The sequence below is a fragment of the Falco rusticolus genome, chromosome 9 (genome assembly GCF_015220075.1).
Source record: "Falco rusticolus isolate bFalRus1 chromosome 9, bFalRus1.pri, whole genome shotgun sequence".
NCBI lineage: Eukaryota > Metazoa > Chordata > Aves > Falconiformes > Falconidae > Falco > Falco rusticolus.
The window spans coordinates 38,688,267-38,707,943 of NC_051195.1; the positions used below are offsets into that span (position 1 = coordinate 38,688,267).

Genomic DNA, 19,677 nt, shown 5'->3' on the forward strand with positions numbered 1-19,677 from the left:
AAAAGTGCGCAGGACAACAGAAGCAGAAGTTGTAATGTCTGGAGCAGGACACAGGCACACACCTGAAGCTGACTGACAGGAATATAGTTTTGCAATGTGGGTAATTTATAACCCCTTCAACTGGGAGTGTTTTCTTAGCTAATTAAACCACAGGATTAAATACTCTAAAATGATTGTTGTGGATGTGGTTTTCATCCTCGGGCAGTCTAGACATCTGGGCAGCTAGTGTCTTCACACCTGGGAGAGTTCAGTTACCCAGCTTCACTGGGGTTGCAGGTAAGTTACCTTTGCAGTGAGCATTGCCCGCTGTTCACAGTCGGACTTGGCAACAGCTCCGCAGGGCGAGGGCAGCTGCTGCCACTAGCTGTCTCTCCACCGGCTTTCTTGAGGATGTCTGAGCATCTCGTTTACCTGATTGGTGATCAAAACTCTTACAGTGCAGCACACAGCACAGCTAAGGCTCTCCTCCTTTCTGCTAACTTTTTTTGACTGTTAAGGAAGAAACTTGAAGCCACTTGGTTTGGACCATCTTTCATGGTTTTGTGTACTGTGAGAAAGGGAAATATATGGGAGAAATATATGGGAGCTCCAGAAGTTTTGTGTGTGCCTGTAAAACTTGTGTGTTTCAATCTGTAATGGTATTTGTAGTGACATGCAGTACAAGTAATTTTTTAACTCCTCTGTTGTCCCTTGCTGAAGGGAAGTGTGAGCTAGGAATAGGATTTTCAGATCCTCAACTGGCATCATGCGTTTGTCAAATGAATTACGCTGGTGCCTGGGCTGACACCATCCCAGCCCTGAGCTTGGGTGCCATCCAGTGGAGCCAGGGACGGTGCAGACTGTGTTTTCACCGCCTTCCGTGCCTGCCTCAAAGCAGACAGATGCCAAAGATGAGACAGATGTTAGTTCTGTGAATTTTATTTACAGCCAGCAGGTGTGATTTCCACAGGGAGCTTGCTCTTCCCTTGAGAATGACAGCCCAGTGCTACAGCTGTGTGGGATCAGAGTGCACATCCTCTTCCAAACGCACTCAGGGATAAAAGCTAAATGAAGTTTGGCCCATAATTGTATTGACAGCATTTATTTTCTCATGTAAACATAAAATGATCTGTCTCTCTTTCTCTGACGCACCCACTAGCCTATCCTTCTTTGCCGTAAGGAGCTCACTTTAAGTCAGTTCTTCCATGTTCTCTCTGGATCCTTGGCCTTTACACATTCTGACTTTATTTTGTCTCAGAATGTATATGTAAAAACACCTTTCATCTTTCCTTGCACAGTCTATGATATTTCTCTACTTTTGTTTCCGTTTATGGGACTGTAGTACAGACATACATACAGGCTATGAACCATCTGGTTGCATGTACACATGCATACCTCAGCATGAGACACCTTACCCAGACCTTCGTGACCAGAAACATGGTTCTGCCTCATGCATTTTCATGCGCTTCTGTGACTTGCAAGTATTCAAGAAGCAATCAGCTGCAAGCTAGTATCTAGCTGCTGTAATGTATTTTTTGGTAGTACTTTTCAAATGTAACATAAGGTCATTAAACAAGAAAATAATACCCTCCTTTGCAGTATAGAAATTCCTTTAGGTACTTTGAGGGCTTCTGAATGTGCAAATATTTGTGTTTCCGTGCCGTCAGGTGTATTTGCCTCCTGCCCTTCAAAGGCAGGAAGTCTGTGTCACTGCAGACTCACAGTGGTGGATTCTTAATGGGGATCCCAAACCAACCTGACAGATCTTGAGTGTAATTTTTTTAACCTGTCAAGAACCATCTTTTTTTCTTTTGCATTTTATTTTTATCAACAAGATACAAGTAACCAAGCCCTCAGAAGGAGGTGTAGAAAGCAGTAACATTCACAGCTGCTCCATGGAAAAGTGTCACAGGAGCATAGCAAAGGTTTAGTGAGTTTTTAATTGTGAATGGCACTCCATACTGAAGGCACAGTTTTGGGGAGAAATCTGGTGAAAGCTGCACATTTAATTCAGAGTGGCTCCACTGCATTACCTTCACCCAGAATCAAGATCAACAGGAACATGTCTGTATCTGTTCATGTTGGACAAGTGACCTGAGTTCTGCTTTTCTGTGGTGGCTGCACTCCCATGAGGTCATGAGAGAGTCACTGTCCCACTCTCTGCCTCATTTCTCTCATTATAAAGCATTAATTACTTCACTTATTCCCACAGGTTTTGTGGCTGTTAATGGGGAGTGTAAATCACTGTTTTACTCTTGCTCTGGCTGGGAAATCAGGCCCATCTTTCTCAGTGTGTGTTCTCAGTTCATCACTTGCAGGCAGAACGGAATGCTGGAGAAAGTGGAGAGTCCAGCTACTGGGTGGAGGCTTCGCTGTGGTTCCCAAATACCCTCTTGCTGTGCTCGTTGGCTCAGGCTGTGTTTGTAAACACTCACAGGCTCTCTCCTTTGGATTGTTCCTTGGAGCCAGATTTTCTTTTGATGTTAAACAGGATGTGTGTGTTAATTAATTTATTTTACTCAGGGTAGGAAATTGCTGCCAATGTTCTTTGAAGAGTCCTGTGAGCCATCTCTCCCCTTGCATAAACATTCAGGCAATTTTGGTTAAAGTGTTTGGTTTTTTTAACTATGCAGAAATGTTAATCTGGCTGTTTTACAGCAGAGAGGTTTTACAAGCTCCTTTAAAAATGTCAAGGTCATGTTTAAACAGTTACTGTTTAAACTGAGGAGATGAAGCACTGGACAAAGTGGATTCAGAGATGAAAAAAATGAAAACCAGTATTTTCTACTAACAGGTGTTATTTGAGAGTTTAGTGCTAGTGAAAGTGATGGTGAAATACTTTGGAGACGGATGGCTTCTGCATCTACTCCCTTGTACTGTGGACATTGTTAGTAAAAATACACCCTTCCTGCCTTAGTCCCAAGTTGAAAGAACTTTTGCCTGGTGATGACAGGAAAGCACAGGCTCTGTAAATGTTGACTTCCTGAGGCTGCCAGGAGAGGCCAGTTCATGCCAATTACGGCAGTGACGTTTGTGATGTGGAAGTATACAACTTCATGGTTTATAATGGTCCAGGAGGCTGTGATGATTAAATGTAGTTTGTGAGGTCTCCCAGATTTGGAGTAACCTCTCAGGGGGAAAAGGATGGAGAATCCCAGTGCTGGATGATTCTGTCATTTTGCATATTATAATACTGCACTCCCATTTGGGTAAGGAGCACAGGGTGCTGCTTTTCAAAACTCAGGATTCTCATACTGCAAGTTTGACAAAAATAATCAAGCTTTATGGAATGTTGTTAAGTTATATTTAAGTTGGAAGAAAGCAAATCCTTATATTTTTTAAAATATATTTCTCTTTTTGTGATAGCATTGAAGTTCGATCTTGGTTTGATTGCTAGGGTGTTATTGATTTGAGAGCTTATGCAGTTCAAACTGATAAGTCTATCACATGCTGCCAGACATGCACAGTATTTTACCAAACAAGACCAGACAGATGCCTTGTTCTGAAGAAACTGCAGTCTGAGTCGGATCTTTCAAGATACTGTATGATGGCAGATTATCATGATTTGGTTTCTTTGTAATCTCAAGTGTCTACATACACTTGAGTGTAGATTTGGTGTCTAGCACTTTCATTGTAGGACAATAATCCACAGCCATTAACATTAAGACCTAACTGGGAAGGTAATGGAAAAAGTCTAGCATCTCCCCAAGGACTGTGCCATAAATTCAACCAAGATGACAAGAAGAAAGAATCCCAAGATGTCGATAGTGTGAGATACATGAAATTTATCTCTAATTTGAGTTGAATTCAAAGAAAGCTAGTAATGGCCAAATGTTACAATTACTTGGGTGGTGAGAGTGAAACTGGAGGCTTTCCCAGTGATCTGTGCTCCATTTTACAATGCAAAGAAACAAAATTTGTTATAACTGGCACTAAATTTGAAGTATTTTCTTTTTTTTTTTTCTTAGCAGTAGCAATGACTGATCCACAAAACCAAATGGCTCATTTCTCATTCCTTTTGGTTACAGGTAACCCACAGCAATGAGGGAGTTCCTTGTTCTTCATCTTCTCAACACTATGAAAGGCAGCATTCAGCTCATGAGGACTGTCCATCAGTCATCTTTCTTGCAGTACTATCCTTCCCCTTGACAGAGACCTTATTTAAAAGCAGAGGAAGGCCCCACCCCAGGATGTGGCACTAGTTTTCAGTGTTCATTCAGTAATCGGTAGCGTTTGGTATGGTATATGCATCATGCCTTACAATAGTTTGAGTTGGTGGAAGTATCTGGGATATAGGGAGAAATCTGTGTTCATCCTTTATGTAACAGTCATTGAGTCACGCAATCTTGTTTAAACAAACAGTGTGAATCTTAAAATAGCCCCTGGACATTCCACCACCATGGCCATATTCAATTGAATGTTCAGGATGTTTCCCCACTATCGTATACCACACAGTAACCCTTCAGTGACAGCACAGCCGTCTAGAGACAGCATTAAGCTACACTTGGCACTGGACATGCAGGTCTGTTCACTTGCTCTGCTGAAGCAGAAAAATCTGCTTTTCTGTCATCCAGCCACTGAGGGAGGCAATAAACATGAAACATTTTGAGGCTAAGCACATCTCAGGGTGAATTTAACACACCAGTTATTGTTACTGGGTAAGTATTACAAGAACTCATGGAACATGACCTTGTTGCTGTGTAATTGGTGGGAAACCCTGCTTTTCCCCTGATAAACAATTGACATTGGCCAGTTTCAAGAAGACAGGAATGAAAACTTGACATTCTTTGAATGCAATATTATTAATATCGCTATAGGTATAGAACTAGAGGGAATTGTTCTTACTGCTCAGAACACTTCTCTGATTTCTGTAATCTTCGCTGGTGATTTCTATAGGGTCTTAATGATACATTTCAAAGACTAGTTTAGGTATGATAGAAGCGTAAATATTTTGTGGAACTGATCAGTTAAGACAGCAGCCAGTAGACATTGCAGCTCAGCATTCAGAAATTGTTCAGCGGTGTCTCTCTAGCAAAGAAAGCTTCAAAGAGGAGGCTGGAAAGCCTACTCTTCTGGAGCGCCCTCAGTTTCTAGCCTAGAGCTCAGGCTAGTGTTGGAGGAACTTGGATTTTCATGAGATGAGAAACATAAAATCAGGCTGCTGCAGCCCCTTCTGTATGGGTCTGTGGGTGAAGTACTCAGATTTTCAAGACTGTCCATGTGTTACCTTCCACCAGGCTTTGCCTGTATCATGTGTACTTGTGCAGGAATCTAGTACAGGCTGTGAAATTGGTCAATAAACCTGATATTGATCCCTCAGCAAAGGTAGGATAAGGCTTCAGAGAAAAGACTGTGTGGAGTGAGCTTACGGCAGCTAAATGTGCTGAAAGTGTACTGAATGCTTCCCTTTCCTAGCTGGGGACCCAACCTCCGCTTCTGAAATCCAAAGTCACAAGCACTTCAAGCTGAGAGGAGGATACCTCACATCCAGGTGGCCTGCAAAAATCCCAGTGAAAGGCACGCATGCCCATGAGTCACTGGGGGAGCTGGGAAACCAGTCTGCCAGTGGGTACACAGGGCCCTGTCTAGAGGCACCCAGGCACTGAGACCCTGCCAGCCCTGTGTCTGAACTGCCCTGGGGGCAGTGACCCACAGCACTGAAGAGCAGAGAGGTACAGAACAGGGCTGGCCATTTGGACATACCTGCTGGTGCTGTCTCCTAACAGGAGCAACCACTCAGTCACATTAAAATAGAACAAATTTGCGATGATATCAGGTTATATGTTTTATGAGCCATGTAATTAACATGCGACACTCAGTGCCATGGGATATTATTGACTTAAATAGCTTAGTAAGTATCAAAAAGGATTAGACGTTGACATGAAACAGAATAGCATATGCACTGACACAAGCTACAATCAAAATTACAAGGGCTACCAATCCTTGTGCTTCAGGGCATATTTTGATCATCATTGTGGGGTCAGGAGGAAAGCCACTCTAATTGAGTAGTGCGCAGTATGCACGTGGGCTATAGTTATATGGCTTTCTTTTCTGGCCTGTTTTGATTCCTTCCTCTTCTCCCTTCTCTGTCTTCCTTTAATGCCCTCCTGTTCCCCCTCCCTCACATTTATTGTCGGGAATAGGTCACTACCGAAGACAAGACGCTAAACTAGATGGATGGCTGAATAGTCTGTACTAATAGGTTAATTTAATGTTTGCTTCTCTCCAGAACTCTGATGTTTATTTCAAATATGAATTTTATATTCACTCGCTAAAAAGTTCCTCTCTGTCTCTCCTTCTATGCACGCTACTTTTTATCAGCCACACCTAGAAACCCATTTAGGCTTATCTGAGTAATGATTTTTCAGAGGTAACAAATGAACCTCAGTTTGGGAGAAGGAAGAGAACAACCAGGCACATTAAAGGAACCTGATTTTTCTGGTAGATACTCAACAACTGCTTAAGTAAAAAAAAATAAATAATAATTGAGAGATCTTGTATTGCATAGCCAACACGAATCATCGCATATGAAGAGAAGGGGTTTTTTTCTGTGCACATGACAGCAACTCTGTGGACAATCATGATGAAATGATGCCTGATTTAGGTATCTGCACTTTTCTTTGTAGAGTCTAAAGCAAAATAATTGTTAAGAATTTTAACACTTAACCTTCACCTGTCAAAAAATTCCCCATTTTAAGATGATGCAGTATTTCACACAGTTCTGGAGGTTTCGGTGGTTTATTTTGTATTTTCATATGTTACTTTGTATACTGAAGAAGTGCCAGGAAGCCCTACATAAAGAGTTGGGCAGGTTGCATTTTGAGTCTTATAAATGCCTTGTGAGTGATAAGACCTACCTGGAGTTACTCACTCTGAAGAGACAGACTAGACAGCAGAGGCACAGAGAAGAAAATTACTTGATTTTCTGTGGGACCCCGAGTTAACAGCAGAAACCCAGAGAATGTCTATTTAGAAAATATGCCCACTCATTTCGCTTGTTTCTAATTTCTTTTTTGCTTCTTGCCTTCACCCTCTCAGACTGATTTTTAACTTCAATTCTTAACCTTCCCAGGTCCTTTATTTTTTGTTAACGCACTCTCTTCATGTTTGGCATTAGCAGTGCTGCTCCATTCAGCACACTGATACATGCTGCCCCCTGGGCTTATTCAGCCTTGCTGGAAAGATGCCGTCATGCACCTTCTCCAGCATCCTTCCCATTTCCACAGTGAGTTGAATTTCAGTTGTTTTCTGTGAACTCATTTTGTAGTCCTTCACTCTGCTTCCCTAAAGACCAACACTTTTGTGTTATGGCCTTCCCACATAAATTCTTCAACATGCCAAAGCCAAGCTTAGGCTCCAAGGACAGATGGGCCTGATTCAGAGGCCATTAACATCAGAGGAAATGTTCATTTATGCCCATGGGCTTTGCATTAAATCCTTTGTATTTTACTTACTTTCTTTAGTGCCTCTTACTCAGCTCCAGTTATTAAAATCAGATTAATCCCTTGCAGATCCCTGACAGTTCAGTGTACTGTATAAGCCAACCTGTGCTACTTCAAAAAATAGACACCAAAACTGCTACTCTGCTAATGTGAAATCTGCAGCTGGCTAATAAGAAAAGCAACGCATTAACTCCAGATTTCAATTCTGCATAACTGAGGTCAGCATCTCACTTACTGTTCATTAGCTGAATTTCCCGTTACCAGCACACAGGCTCTCTCAAACCCATTTTTTACTGTATTTTCTGGTCCCTACAACATTATTCTGACCAGGAACCGTTCAAGATTCACCTCTGTTTGCAGTTTTACTCTCAGTACAAGTAGACTGCTGTGTCAGCCAGAACATCAATATTTCTTTCTGTTGACACAATACTCTTATCCATATTGCCACCCCTCCTCCTGCTTCATTTTGTCTACATTCCTTTAGAAAACTCTACTCCTGTAATTTAGTCTCCCACTCAGTACTTGGTTTAATCAAGTCTGTCACTCAATTTATATCCCACTTGTCACTTAACACAAGTTTTTCAGTTAGCAATCTGTTCCCGTAGCACTTGCTATGCATAACACATGGCTAGCTTTTCTTTCCACACTTCCCTCCCTGTTCCCTTTCTGATTTCCAGACCTCCCTTTTCCCTGTAACACCTGAAGACGAGAAACTTCCTCTTCTGTCTCCCTCTTTTTATGTTCATCATGTCTTTTTATGAGACCACTGCAACCGGGGCTTGTGAAATACGATGGGGTGCTTGGCGCAAGGCACAGAACACTCTGAGTCCAGTTAAAACAGTTTTCAACTGCAGAATCTCACTCAGTTTAGCACATAGCTTTAGGTAAACCTCTCCCGTGGCTCTATTTCTTTGTTGTGGCTCGCACCCCTTTCCATCTTCATCATCTTTCCTTGGTTTGTAGGAACACAGGACAAATGCACAGTTAGTTTCTCTCCCTCTGGCTGCTCATTCAGCACAGCAAGCTAAAATCCAGTCTTAAACATCAGAGTCCTGTTCCAGTCGCTCCAGGTTTTTTAACATAGCGGACTGGGTTGCATCTATCTTGATAGTGCAACCACAGCACAAACTTAACAGCTCACCTTTCCTGCACAAAGAACACCTAACATCACTTTGGATGGTGGAAGTGCAGTGCCTGTGTGGCAGCAGCATTGCTCACCACCACATCTAGGATATCCCACTGGAGTTTCGTGTTATCAGTCAATTCCCCTGGTAAGGACTATGGGTTGTCACATCACTGTCCTCCTCATCTGCAACTCTTTGGGTGGGTCACCAAATGAGGCTGGTGGGCAATTTTAGCTCGGCAGGGGGCAGATTCACTGATTGGCACCTGTTGGATAGATCTTTTGGTGGTTCTCTGAATCATTCTGCTGGGTCAGCAGGTTTCCAGGTTTAAATGCTGGCATGGTGTAAGGCGCAGAATGCTGTTTCATAATCACCTTCTAGAAGTACTGCTTTGTTGTAATGCTACTGTTAGGTTGTCCTACTTTTGCTATCTACTTTCTGCATAGGCTGGGTGAATTTTTTGCCCACTGCATCACTTCGGTGTAGACTTTGCAGCACTGGGCTGGCTGCATTTAACCTGGAGACAGGGAGCGTGTGGAGAGACATGCTGGTGGCTGCTGCCACTGCTTTTCACGTGATTTAAAATAACACGGTGCTTTGGTAGTTCAGTCACAGAGCAGGGATGCACGGTGTCTAAAGTACTTGTTCATTTTCAGATCCCTGGCTTACGGTACACTCATCCGTCAGCGCGTTCGTAACGCAGCTCGTGCTGCCAGTCGCGGCGAGGCCGGCGCAGTCCTTCGCGCTCTGGCTGGGTCAGTGACTGTCCTATATAAATCCGTGTATTAAGCAGATTTGGCCATTGTTCAGACGGGGAGAGACTCACTTAAGTAAGGGGAAAAGGCCCCGGCCGGTGCCGCAGAGCCCGCGCCGCAGGCAGCAGAGGCCGAGGCGCTGCCGCCCGCCGCCGGGAGGCTGGTGGCTCCGGGTGGCTCCTGCCCTGCCCTGCCCGCCCCACGCCCGCGTCCCGCCGCCCGGCCCTTCGCACTTGGCCAGGGCTCCGCGCCCTACCGCTCTGCCCGGCGCCAGGCGGGGCCGTCCTCGGGGACCCCCACCCGCATCACGGCTCGGGCGGGAGCAGGGGGCTGGGGGTCCGCGCCCCGCTGCCCCGGGAGGGTGAACGCAGCGCCGGGCCCCGGCCTGACTGCGGGCGGCGGCGGCCGTGACCTGCCTCCGCCTCCTCCTCCGGGGAGCACGCAGGGGGCGGCAGGGGGGGCCGGTCGCCCGCCACTAGCCCCGCCGACGGGCGCCGGGGTCCGAGCGGCGCCCCCCCGCCTGCCCTGCCCTGCCCTCCCGTCGCACGCAGGAAGTTCACCCGGCCGCGGCTCTGCCCGCCCCGGCCGCCGCAGCGCTCCCCGCGGCGGGCAACTAGAGGCACACCCGGCGGTGCGGCGATCGGGGGCTCCGGCCGGACCCCGCCGCCTGCGGAGCGGAGCGGGGGCCGCAACCGCAGCCGCCCGCCCCCGACCCTCGCTCCCGCCCTCCCTCCGCGGGCGGGGGTAACCGACTGCAGTGGCCGCTCCGGCGGCCGCGCCCCGGCTGCAGCCCCCCGGGCGGGCGGCGGCGCTGCGGGAGCCCCGGGAGCGCCCCCGGCGGCCACACCCCGCGGCGGGCCGGGGCCGGCGGAGGGAGGGGGCCGGCGCGGGGTGTCTCCGAGCCAGTTCTCGCGGTGCTGGCCAGGCTCAGCCTCCTTCCCCTCCCCGGCGAGCGGTGACTGTGCACGGCGGAGCGGGGAGCGCCGAGCCGGGCGCGGGGGGAGCCCGCGCCGCCCTACCGAGCCAGGAGGGAGCCCGCCCCGGCAGCGCGCCCGCCCGGCACGGCACGGCGCGGCACGGCTCGTCCCGGCCGCCCTGCCCCATGCCCCAGCGGCGCTGAGCCTCCCGCAGCCCGAACATGGCCACCACGGCAACGTGCACCCGCTTCACCGACGAGTACCAGCTCTACGAGGAGCTTGGCAAGTACGGAGCCCGCGCCGCGCCCCGCCGCCCGCCCCGGCCCCGGGACCCGCCGGCGCTGCCCGGAGCCTCCCGCGCCGGCCGCCCGGCTCAGCCGGGAGCCGGAGGGAGGATTAGCCGCGGCGGCTGTAATCCGGTTCTGCAACCCCCCGTCCGCCCCGGCGGCATCGCCGCTGGAGGGAAAGGTGCTCCTGCGGCCCCGGCTCATCCCTGCCGCCGGACGGCGTGTCCCCGCGGGCTGCTCGCCGCTCCTGCCGCCCGGCAGGTCCCCTCTGCCCGTCTCGGGACGCGGCTGCCGCCGGCCCCTGCCGCGCCGCCTCTCCGCCGCACGCTCCCCCGGCCGGGACGCGGCACGGTGCCCGCCGCTCTGCGATGCTCCGCGCCCCGCTTCCTCGTCCCTGCGAAGGGACGGGCTGCTGTTGCACCGCGCTTCTCCTGCCCTCCCTCCTTCCCTGCCGCTCCGCACTTGTCTCTGCATTGGCAGACCTGCTGCTGCACCCTAGGACCAGGGCTCTGCAGGGGCACCCCTTGGGACAGGAAAGCAGCGTGGCAGTGGCCGGGGTGGGATGGTGGGTACAGTGCTTTCCTGGGTGCTGCTGCTGCTGCTCTCCCCCTCCCTCCCTGCACCAAGCGCTGGGCTCTGCTGCATCCCTCTTCTCCAGCCCCGTGTCCCCGTCCCTCCCCACGATGCTGCAGCTGTGTGTCACCGGGCCCGGGCCCCGGTGCTGGTGCTCACCTTGCTGCTTATTGGTTTGTATGTAGAGGTTGAGGAAGGGGAGAAAAAGGCAGGACTCCGCAGTATCAGGAGGATTCAGGCTATTTTAGGCTCTGTAGGGCTAACTGTCTTGTGGGGCCCTTGTGCAGCTCCTCTTCCCCTTTCTTACACTTTTAATATGTACATTTGTCCATAGACATGGGTTCATGTTCCTGGTCTGAAGGACTTGGAATTTTCTGCCAGTTTTCTCTTATTTGCCCTTTTCCCCTTTTCAGATCTCTCCTGTCAAGCCAGTTGTTACTCTTTTCCCACCCTGTTTTGTTGGTTTGGGTTGTGTTTTTGGTGGTGTTTTTCTTTTTCTTTTTTTTTTTTAAAAAAAAGAGCGACTGCTTTCAAGCACTCATCTGTGTAGTCCTAGAGATGTTGAGTCCCTGTCTTTTCACCTTGGTCTCCGTTGTATCATCATCTTTCCTCACAGAAATCCTTCTTCCCCCTCTCTCTGATGTCTTCTCCAAGTGGCTTTTTGGAATAGTTGTAATTATATTAATAGCTCCAGCCTGAGAAAATGCTCAAAGCCTTGTAGTTTCCTACCTACTTCCTTAATAGGTGCACACTTATCCCCATTTTGCAGGTAGGTAGAGAGATGTAAGAGAACTAGTAACTTCTGCAAAGTGTTGCAGCGATTTTGTGACCGAGCTGGCACTTGAACGTGGGAGAAATGAGTCCTGGTTGTGTGATGTAACTGCTGGGGATACTGTCTTTGGGAGACGGACTTACCGGCTACTGTTTGCAGCATCGTTCTGGGCTGCTTGTTTCCTGTTCATCAAGCCCTTCATGTCGTGTTTCTGTGTCCGTCTGGTCCCTCTGTCCCTGCACAGTGTGCTGTTCTTACCGTGCTGTCTGTGAGGGGGCTTGAGGGGTCTTCAGGGGGGCTCAAGTACCATCTAGGCTAGGTTCTCTTTGTTGATCAGACAGATGTGCTGTTCATCAGAGTCTCGTGTGTGGTTTCCCTCCTCTGTATGTCTTCTGTCCTGTCCTTAATCTGGTTAGCTCTGGGGGTAGAAATTGCTGCTACTGTACTCACGTCTTCAGTTTCATAGCTCCTACCCTCTTTAATTTTCTTCTAGGGGAGCCTTCTCTGTGGTCCGCAGATGTGTAAAGAAAAGTTCATCACAGGAATATGCTGCAAAAATCATCAACACCAAAAAACTGTCAGCCAGAGGTTAGTGTCTCGACGTACCTTTCTTCCTTTTATTAACAGAAAATACTTCACTGACGTTGAAGTTTTAATAAGTCTAAGCGTTCTGAAGTTGCTTGTCTCAGTCGTTATTTCAGCGTTACAAAATAATTGAGGTGTGTGGCAAAGAGGAGATTGAAAGGAGGTAGTGTAGGATGATAGAAAGATTCCTGTATCTGGCAACGGATGCTCTGTGAAGTGATGTTGTCTTTTTTCTCTTTGAGATCTTTCTTCTGCAAGCTGAGCTAGAGGTATGTTTATAGAAGGTTTATTTACGTGTGTGTGTACCGATCACTCATAATAAAGAGAAATGTTGCAGACTGATTTTGCTGAATGTGTTTCCTACCTAGGAGATCTGTCTTACCAGAACAGATGTTTTGGGTTTGGGTTTTTTTTTTTTTTTTGAAGGGTAGACGCTGTATGCCTTGCTCCTTTCATGCTGCAGTTAAACGTGGTGTGTTTGGAAACTAACGGATTTGTCTTGTAAGGCAGAAGTAGGTTGGATGAAGAAATCTTGCAAATTTGACTTCAACAAATTAGAACAAGTATTATTTTTTTTGCTTTTGTTAGTCCTGGAGACTTCCAAAACCTGAAACCAGACTGTAGTGTTCTGAAAAGAAAAAAAAAATCTTAACTCTTCTTCCCCCAAGCTCTTGGTCTTCTCTTTTCCAGGGACGTATGTATGCACAAAGGGTAGTGTACCTTGCAGTATGCAGGGAATGTTTATCTTCTGCTGTGTAGGGAATCCCTTACAGGGATTAAAGTTGCTTCCTGGGCAGGGTGGATACGGGGGAGAGTGAGAGAAACTGAACTCTGCAGTAAAAGATGCTGAAAGCAGAGTGTGCAGCAAGTTGAGGTGCCAGAGGCAACTCTTTGTAGGAAAGGTGAACACAACAAGATCTAATGCTTAGAAGGCTTTCAGATTTGGCAAAAATTAATTTATTAGGCCCTCGACTAACTTGCTAGTTGAATAGATGGCTTAGTAGGGGGGTTGACAGAAATGGGAAAAAAAAAAAAAAAGCAGGAGTAGGAGGCAAATGATACTGATAAATGGTTTAGAAGTGAAGAACATTTTGCCTAATCCCTATAAAAGAGAAAAATAGAATATGTATTTGCCTTTTTGCTGGAATACAAAATGTGATGATAAGAGCAGAAGACTGCTTAAAGAATGGTGAAAAATGCATGGAGAAGTAGTGTGTGCTGTGCTGTAAAAGTTGTGGTCAGTTGTGGGGGTTTTTTTTGGGAGGGGGGGGTGGGTTTGACTTGTGGAATTAAGCATGTGTGATAATGTGTTGTTTTGATATCTAGCCTGAGTGAGGTCATGTTGGGGACCAGCCAGTGGAGCCCCAGATTGTTCAGGAGGTGGCTGCAGATCCTGTGGGAATTGGTGTCCTCTCCATGGTCAGGTGACAGTGCCCGCTGATGTAGGTAGGATATCCAATCTCTTGAGTTCAAAATTAGTTCAACTTAATATGGGAGAGGTTTGAAGGGTGGCTTTGCTTTGCTGGTAGCTGTTAATGCCGTGTTTGCTCCGCAGAGTTCCCCATCCATCCTGTAGCAAAGACTACAGTTCAGGAGAGCCATCTTCTCAGATGCTGGTGGACACAAACCTGCTTAGAGAAGGGAGAGGGTAGCTTGATAAACCCATTGCAAATGAGAAACCGTTTCCTTACAAAGGAAGTGGCATTGAAATTAAGTCTGGAAATAAGAAAAATGGGGAATACTGCAGAATGAATATAGCTTAAACAGAATTCAGAAATGTACTAGCAGAAGTCCAAAAGTACCAGAAGAACTGATTAAGTCAGTTTTTAAGTCTTTGGGCACCTAGTCAGTTACAGAGGGAAAAATATATAGGTTCTAATTGCTTTTCATGTCAAGGTGTTGACAGTTTTATGACCCAGCAAGGAGGACAGGTAAGTATGGGTGAATACAGGCCATGTTTTGATCTACTACTTAGTTTCTAGATTTCATATCTTCCTATAAATAAAATACGTTGAGGATACTAGCTTGATCGTCAGCTACATAACTTGAGGCAGCTGGCAATGATTTACTTACAAAGGTAGGTAAAGTAGGTTAGGTGGAGTGCGAGTGTGGGGAAAGCCAAGGAAGGACATAGATGTTTCTGCTAGTACAGAAGAGTGTAAAAACCAAGGGACTGATCAGGTTTTGTTGAAGTCTTATCTGAGGACTAAAGAATCTGCGTTTACAGTGAGAAGTGGATGGTGACTTCAGCTGAATACATAGGTTCCTCAGTTATTCCAGCTGTGTTTGCTGATGGCTCAAGTGGTTAGTGCAAAATGGGACTGAATATTTTCATAGGAACATAGTGAATTCACCTCGGAATAGGTCTTTAAAGCACTGAGGGAAAAATGTGTGCTATTTAGACATTGCAGCTGTAAATCAATGATTAGGGAGATTCAATTCAGCAACCTGAAAATGAAAGTCTCACGAAAATGCATTTTAGAAAGCTGTCTCCCACAGGAGGAGAATCACAGTGTTAATTCTGCAGTATCCTGGATATATGTTGCCTGATGCTTCCTTCTCCCGGGGGGGACACGGGCACGTCTCTGTCCAGCAGTACATAGGCAGGGGGCTGTCCTGCACGCCCAACTGCATGCCTGCCTGTTGTGCAGGTTAACCCCCCCAATCCTGACCTGCCTCCCATGTTGTTGACTTTCTTCTGGGCTTGGTCACAGCGCCAGAATATTCCCTCATGTGGGGACACCCTGCGCCTCTCCAACTCAAGTGTAGCTACATTTGAAATTTGCAGAATTTGAACTTGCGTAGATGCTTGATGTAGTGATGGCTTCCGCAAGAGTCAGTGTCTGGCTGCTGCTGAGAAATAAGTCTTGCCCATCACTACTTTGCTGAAGTTCTGCCTGCTGTATAGTGCTTCCTCTGGTAATGTACAGGGGAGTGGTAACAAAACCTTGCTCTCCTCCTGCAGTACTTCTTGTTACCTGTATTTTTCAAGACTGTTGATGACGAACTACTAGATAGCTGTCTGGGAAGTGCTGAATAGCTTGCCGTAGGTAGCAGAGAAGGAGGAAGAGGAACACTTCAGGGTGAATTGTGTGCATTTAAATGGTTATATATTACTTGACATGTTTATCAAACTGTTTTCTTAAAGCAGTAAAGAGTTGAAGAGGTGTGGTGCTGTTACAGGGCTTCTCTGTGAAAGCAAGGAGGATGAATGTGGTGCTGGTCTTTGTGAAGGGCAGTCTGAACAGCTTCAGTCTAGTAAAGCTTCACACTTCGTGAAATACAAAGTCAGATGTCGAGAGGAGAGTCTCTGTTTCCCTGTTGTCTTTGATTTTTTGGATGCCTGTTCTCTCTCTGTTTTAATAAATCCTGTCAGTAAGAGCTGGTCTAGATTAAAATTTATATTTCTGCTTTAATAAAGTATTTGCTGTTATTCATCATTTTTTGGTGCTTAAGACTGCCCAACAAAGAGTATGCTAGGACCTTTAACGTTAAATAGGGGCCAAATGCTTGTGGAAAGAGAGGGGAAACAGACTTCACCGTAGTCAGCGTTCAGCTAACATATAAGAGCAGCGGGTATTACACATGGGGGAAATACAATGCTTCAGTCATGTGAAATTCCTATGGGATTGAACGCATGGGCTTTTACCAGAGCTACGGGTAGAGGGAAGTAATAACTGTAGTTTTTTGGAAGTTGTCTTGTGGGTGTCACCAGAATACTTCCTAAACATGAAAATTCATAGCAAGTAGTGCTTCGGTTCTTGGGCAGCAAAGTTCAAATAAAGTAAAATTGCTTGCAGCGATCAAAAGGATCAAGAGAGAAGCAGTAGCTTTAGTAGCAATAAGGAAATATGCAGGACTTGACTCTCCAGCACATGCTTTTGAGAAAGTCCTGCGCTGGAAAGGGGTAGGCAGAGCTCTGTCCTGTGGTAATTTTTAGGATGTTTATATCAATAGTGTATAGTGATCCTATCACCATGTGTAGGATTTTGGGGCCTTTTTTTTTTTTTTTTTTTTTTACGTGTGGGGTAGGAGAAATCTCTGTGCATTACATCTATTGTTAAATTTCGTTTGCTGCTGAAAATCTGTGTCTTTCAACTCTTGTAAGTGACATCTCTGGATTAAAAAAGTGAAAAGCAGCTGTCTTGGAAGTTAGACAGCTTCACTGCTTTCTCCTTACTGTGTCTTTGCTTTTGCCTGTGGAACAGAGGTGGATTCTTGCTCTCCATCTTTCCAAATCTGTGAATCAGAAAAAAAATTGCAGTTTACAGAGTTATTTTGTTGTTATTCCAGTAGGAGATTATGTGGATTGTGGGAGGAGCAGGGAATTACTTCTGTGTATCAAACCCTGACAGGATAAAAGCTTTCTCTCTGCACTTCCAACTCAGCTTTTTTTTCATACATCTCGCTCTTGTTCTGGCTTTCAGTTCCACAGTGGTCACTGATTGGGGCTTTACACTATGTTTTGTTGAACGTGTCAATACTAGTTTCCCTGGCCACTGAAACATTGAGCTTGAATGCGGCAGTGGAAGTTGAGCAACGTCAGTCCTTAACCTCTATCTTGATCTGCTCTGTAAATGTTCTTCGCCGGTGTTTGAGTTAGGACTGTCTTGTGGCTGCCAGGTTTGAAGTCCCCTGTGGGCTCCAGCACACCCGCTTGAATTGGATGCGTGCAGCGGTGGTGCACTGCAGCCCGGCAGATCCCTGCCAGAGCGAGGGAGCCCAGCACACCCGTCACAGATGGCTGAAGCGCAAATCTGAACCCGTGTAGAAATGTCCTGTAATAGGTGTCCTCGCTGCGTGCCTGTGGTTGTCAGCTGGGGACAAACGCCCTTTATCGGAGAGGACGGCAAATCAAACCCTGTCTGCTCAGCTGTACTTGCTGAGCAGCCAGATCAGGTCTGGTCATTTGGTGCGGGAGAGGAGCTGCCCTTCCCGCAGGGTGGGCCTTGGGCTGAGTGTCAGGAGCTTCCCCGCACCCGCACTGCTCCTCCCCCTCCCCTCTGCTGCCTGCCCGGAGTCTGGGAGATGCCGTGATTAGGGAGCGTCTGTGGGAGATCATCTGCAGCGGCGGCTGGGGATTTTTTGGAGGTCTTTGCGCACGTGGAGGGGTTGGAGGGATGCAGGGAGCAGAGAGTGCTGCCCCCCCGGCCCCCGAGTGGTGCGTGTGGCTGGGGGCTGCCTGGCAGGCACCGTGAGGGGCTGGGGGCTGCAGGCGAGGAATGGGCCGGGCGGTGGGCGCATGGGTAGCGGTGGGCGCATGGGTAGCGAGCGGCCGAACTCTCCGCTCTGCACCGCAGCACACATGCGTGCAGCGGGGGGCGGCGGGGGGGCTGCTCTGCTGATGTCAGAAACTGCAGCCCTCTGCCTCCCGCCAGCAGCCTGCCTCCCCCTCCTCTTCCTCCCCACCTCCCGCCTGCAGCCCCCTGCTTGGGGAAGAGGGGCTCGAGCGGCGTATGTCACCAGGGGAAAGAAATTACACTGGAAGAGGTGTTTGGAGGGTAGGAGGGGTGTGTGTGAGAGGAGAGACCCTGACCTTGGGAGCCTGGGGAGGGGGGGCCGCCGAGGGTCAGCCTGGTTTTTTCGCCTGCCACAGCACATGGATACGGCAGGAGAGCGCCCTGGCGTGAGAGCCAGCAGAGATTGGCGGGGTGCGAGCCGTGGGAGCCTTGCTTTTGCTGTCGCTCGCGATGGCCAGAAGCTGGCTTCCTCCCGCTGTGGATGTCAGTGGTGGTTGGGGTTACCCCAGGCTGCCTCTCAGTTTACGCTGTATATTTTATAAAGGAGCTGGAACAGAGCATACAGAGATTCAGCTCGTGTCTGTCTTCTCAGTGGTCACATTGAGTATTAAATTTCAGCAATTAAACAATGAGGATGGGGGGGCAGTGGGCCACCAGATTGGGCAGGATTCCTATGCTCCACGTGAGGTGGAGAAAGGGGCTTGGCGAGAGAGTCAGGTTTCTTGTTTTTCCCAATATAAACTGGATTTGTGTACGGCAGAGAGTGGCTTAGATAAGTCCCGCACGTGTCCTGAAGCCCTTGGCTCTAGATCATTTACTCTGATCACGAGCCACGATTGAAATATTTCCAGGTGTCCCTGCAGTGAGAGCGGGATGTCGAGCTCACTGTAGGTATTTGGGGCAGGGCGAGCTACTTGGATTTCTTGTAGAAAGATCCAGTGCAAAAGCTATGGGGGGTTTTGTTGGTTTTGGGGTTTAGCGTAGAAATTTCACTGCCTCCAAATGTAATCCTTCTCTGGACAGTACCAAAGCCATCACTGCCAGAGGAGGACTCATCTGGGGATCATAAAGAAATTAATTTCTGAAGAGCGCTTCTCCCCCCCGCCCCCAGCCAGTGGCTTAGCACCACTAAAGTTTTAAGAGAGGGCTATGAAAATCTTTTTGATCCCTTCTATGCCCTGGAAGTATTTTAGTTTTTCTGTCTCTGCAAATTGGGTGAAGACAATTTTTTAAAAGGGAAGTGCGCTAATATAAAGAAGTATCTCTTCACTGTGGCACCTATGAACACCATCTATCTGCCTCACAACCCTGACAACCAGGGCATCGCCCCCCTTTTCATTAATTCTGGCCTGTCGCCTCTTTTGATGTTTCAGGTGTTTCTTTTTCTTTCCTCTGTACTTGAAACCTCCTGATTTTCAAGATACCAATTATAATAATAATTTTTCACCGAGGTAATAGACTTTACCAAAAAAATGTTTATTTGCCACTGTTTGACTATAGAGTGAGCTATTGCTGTTGGCTTGGCCAGGAGAAGGGGGCAATATCAGCCGCCACCAGGATCACCAGCACAGGAAAGAAACCTTCAGTGTTGTAAAATGAAATGTGGAGTATCTCACCTTGTGTGTTTGCCTGCAACAGATGTGATGTCAGTGCTTGGTGTAGTCAGCTTGGGGAAAGCAGAGGTGCATCGGCTTCTGAAGGGCAAATGCATATTTAAAATTTTGAGGTCCTCACAAGATTATTACTTTTTTTTAGTGGTTGGAGGAAATATCAAGCTGTAACTTAAACAACTGTAGTTCCTGTTGGCCCTTATGACAGTAAGTTTAATGCTTCAAATTGTGGGGTCCTGTGAGTTAGGCTGACCTCAGGTTCCTTTTTGTACCTTCTTAAATTTACTGTCTATTGAAAGATCACTCTGTTTTTCTTACAACTCCCCAAGCATTCTGGTATTACTGGCTGCATGATTTGTGGAGAACAGTGGCAGAATATTTCTGAAGAAGTGT

The 19,677-nt window shown here is 47.5% G+C and overlaps 1 protein-coding gene across 15 annotated transcripts in view; it reads left to right on the forward strand.

Annotated features, from left to right (window-relative positions):
• The first annotated feature begins 10,204 nt into the window (after window positions 1-10,204).
• CAMK2G (calcium/calmodulin dependent protein kinase II gamma) overlaps window positions 10,205-19,677 on the forward strand; it is a 121,655-nt gene continuing 112,182 nt past the window's right edge. For 3 of the 15 annotated variants that reach the window (XM_037401369.1, XM_037401365.1, XM_037401368.1), the window contains exons 1-2: window positions 10,208-10,503; window positions 12,343-12,437. In XM_037401369.1, the coding sequence (XP_037257266.1) occupies window positions 10,439-10,503; window positions 12,343-12,437 (160 nt within the window). In that variant the 5' untranslated portion in view covers window positions 10,208-10,438. Of the gene's footprint in view, window positions 10,504-12,342; window positions 12,438-19,677 lie in introns of all 15 variants that reach the window. The other 12 variants (XM_037401363.1, XM_037401367.1, XM_037401372.1 and 9 more) reach the window with 10 other exon arrangements.